This window comes from Etheostoma spectabile, chromosome 8 (genome assembly GCF_008692095.1).
Source record: "Etheostoma spectabile isolate EspeVRDwgs_2016 chromosome 8, UIUC_Espe_1.0, whole genome shotgun sequence".
Taxonomy (NCBI): domain Eukaryota; kingdom Metazoa; phylum Chordata; class Actinopteri; order Perciformes; family Percidae; genus Etheostoma; species Etheostoma spectabile.
The window spans coordinates 30,610,736-30,611,350 of record NC_045740.1 but is presented as its reverse complement, the minus strand read 5'-3'; the positions used below and the strand labels follow the sequence as shown (position 1 = coordinate 30,611,350).

The window sequence follows — 615 nt, the reverse complement described above, 5'->3', positions numbered from 1 at the left end:
AGGTGTCCATTTGGACTCTGTAAGGCCTCGTCCACGGCACTCTGGTAGAGATATGTTGGTGTAGTTCTGTCTTTAAATGGATTAGACCACCATTTTGCTTTTGGCAGCAGGTTGATTCCAGAGTTGGTAAAGGTCAGATGGACATGAAGAGCAGCCAGAAACTCCTGAACACTCAGATGGACAAAGTAGAACACATTGTCCTGGTACAGTCCTTTCTCATCTTTAAAGATCTGTGTGAACACTCCTGAGACCACTGATGCTGCTCTGATATCGATGCCACACTCTGTCAGGTCTGATTCATAGAAGATCAGGTTGCCTTTCTGTAGCTGCTCAAAAGCCAGTTTTCCCAGAGACTTGATCATCTTCCTGCTCTCTGGACTCCAGTGTGGATCTGTCTCAGCTCCTCTGTTGTACTTGACGTTCTTCAGTTTGACCTGAACCACCAGGAAGTGGATGTACATCTCAGTCAGGGTCTTTGGCAGCTCTCTTCCCTCTCTGGTCTTCAACTCGTCCTCCAGAACTTTAGCAGTGATCCAGCAGAAGACTGGGATGTGGCACATGATATGGAGGCTTTGTGATGTCTTGATGTGGGAGATGATTCTGCTGGCCTGCTCC

The 615-nt window shown here is 47.6% G+C and overlaps 1 protein-coding gene across 2 annotated transcripts in view; it reads right to left on the bottom strand.

The window, feature by feature from the left end:
• The window catches only part of LOC116693370 (NACHT, LRR and PYD domains-containing protein 12), a 16,082-nt gene that overhangs the window by 4,831 nt on the left and 10,636 nt on the right, over window positions 1-615 (bottom strand). For both annotated transcript variants that reach the window (XM_032522292.1, XM_032522293.1), the window contains exon 10: window positions 1-615. This exon is cut by the window's left edge and continues 402 nt beyond it; it is cut by the window's right edge and continues 787 nt beyond it. In XM_032522292.1, the coding sequence (XP_032378183.1) occupies window positions 1-615 (615 nt within the window).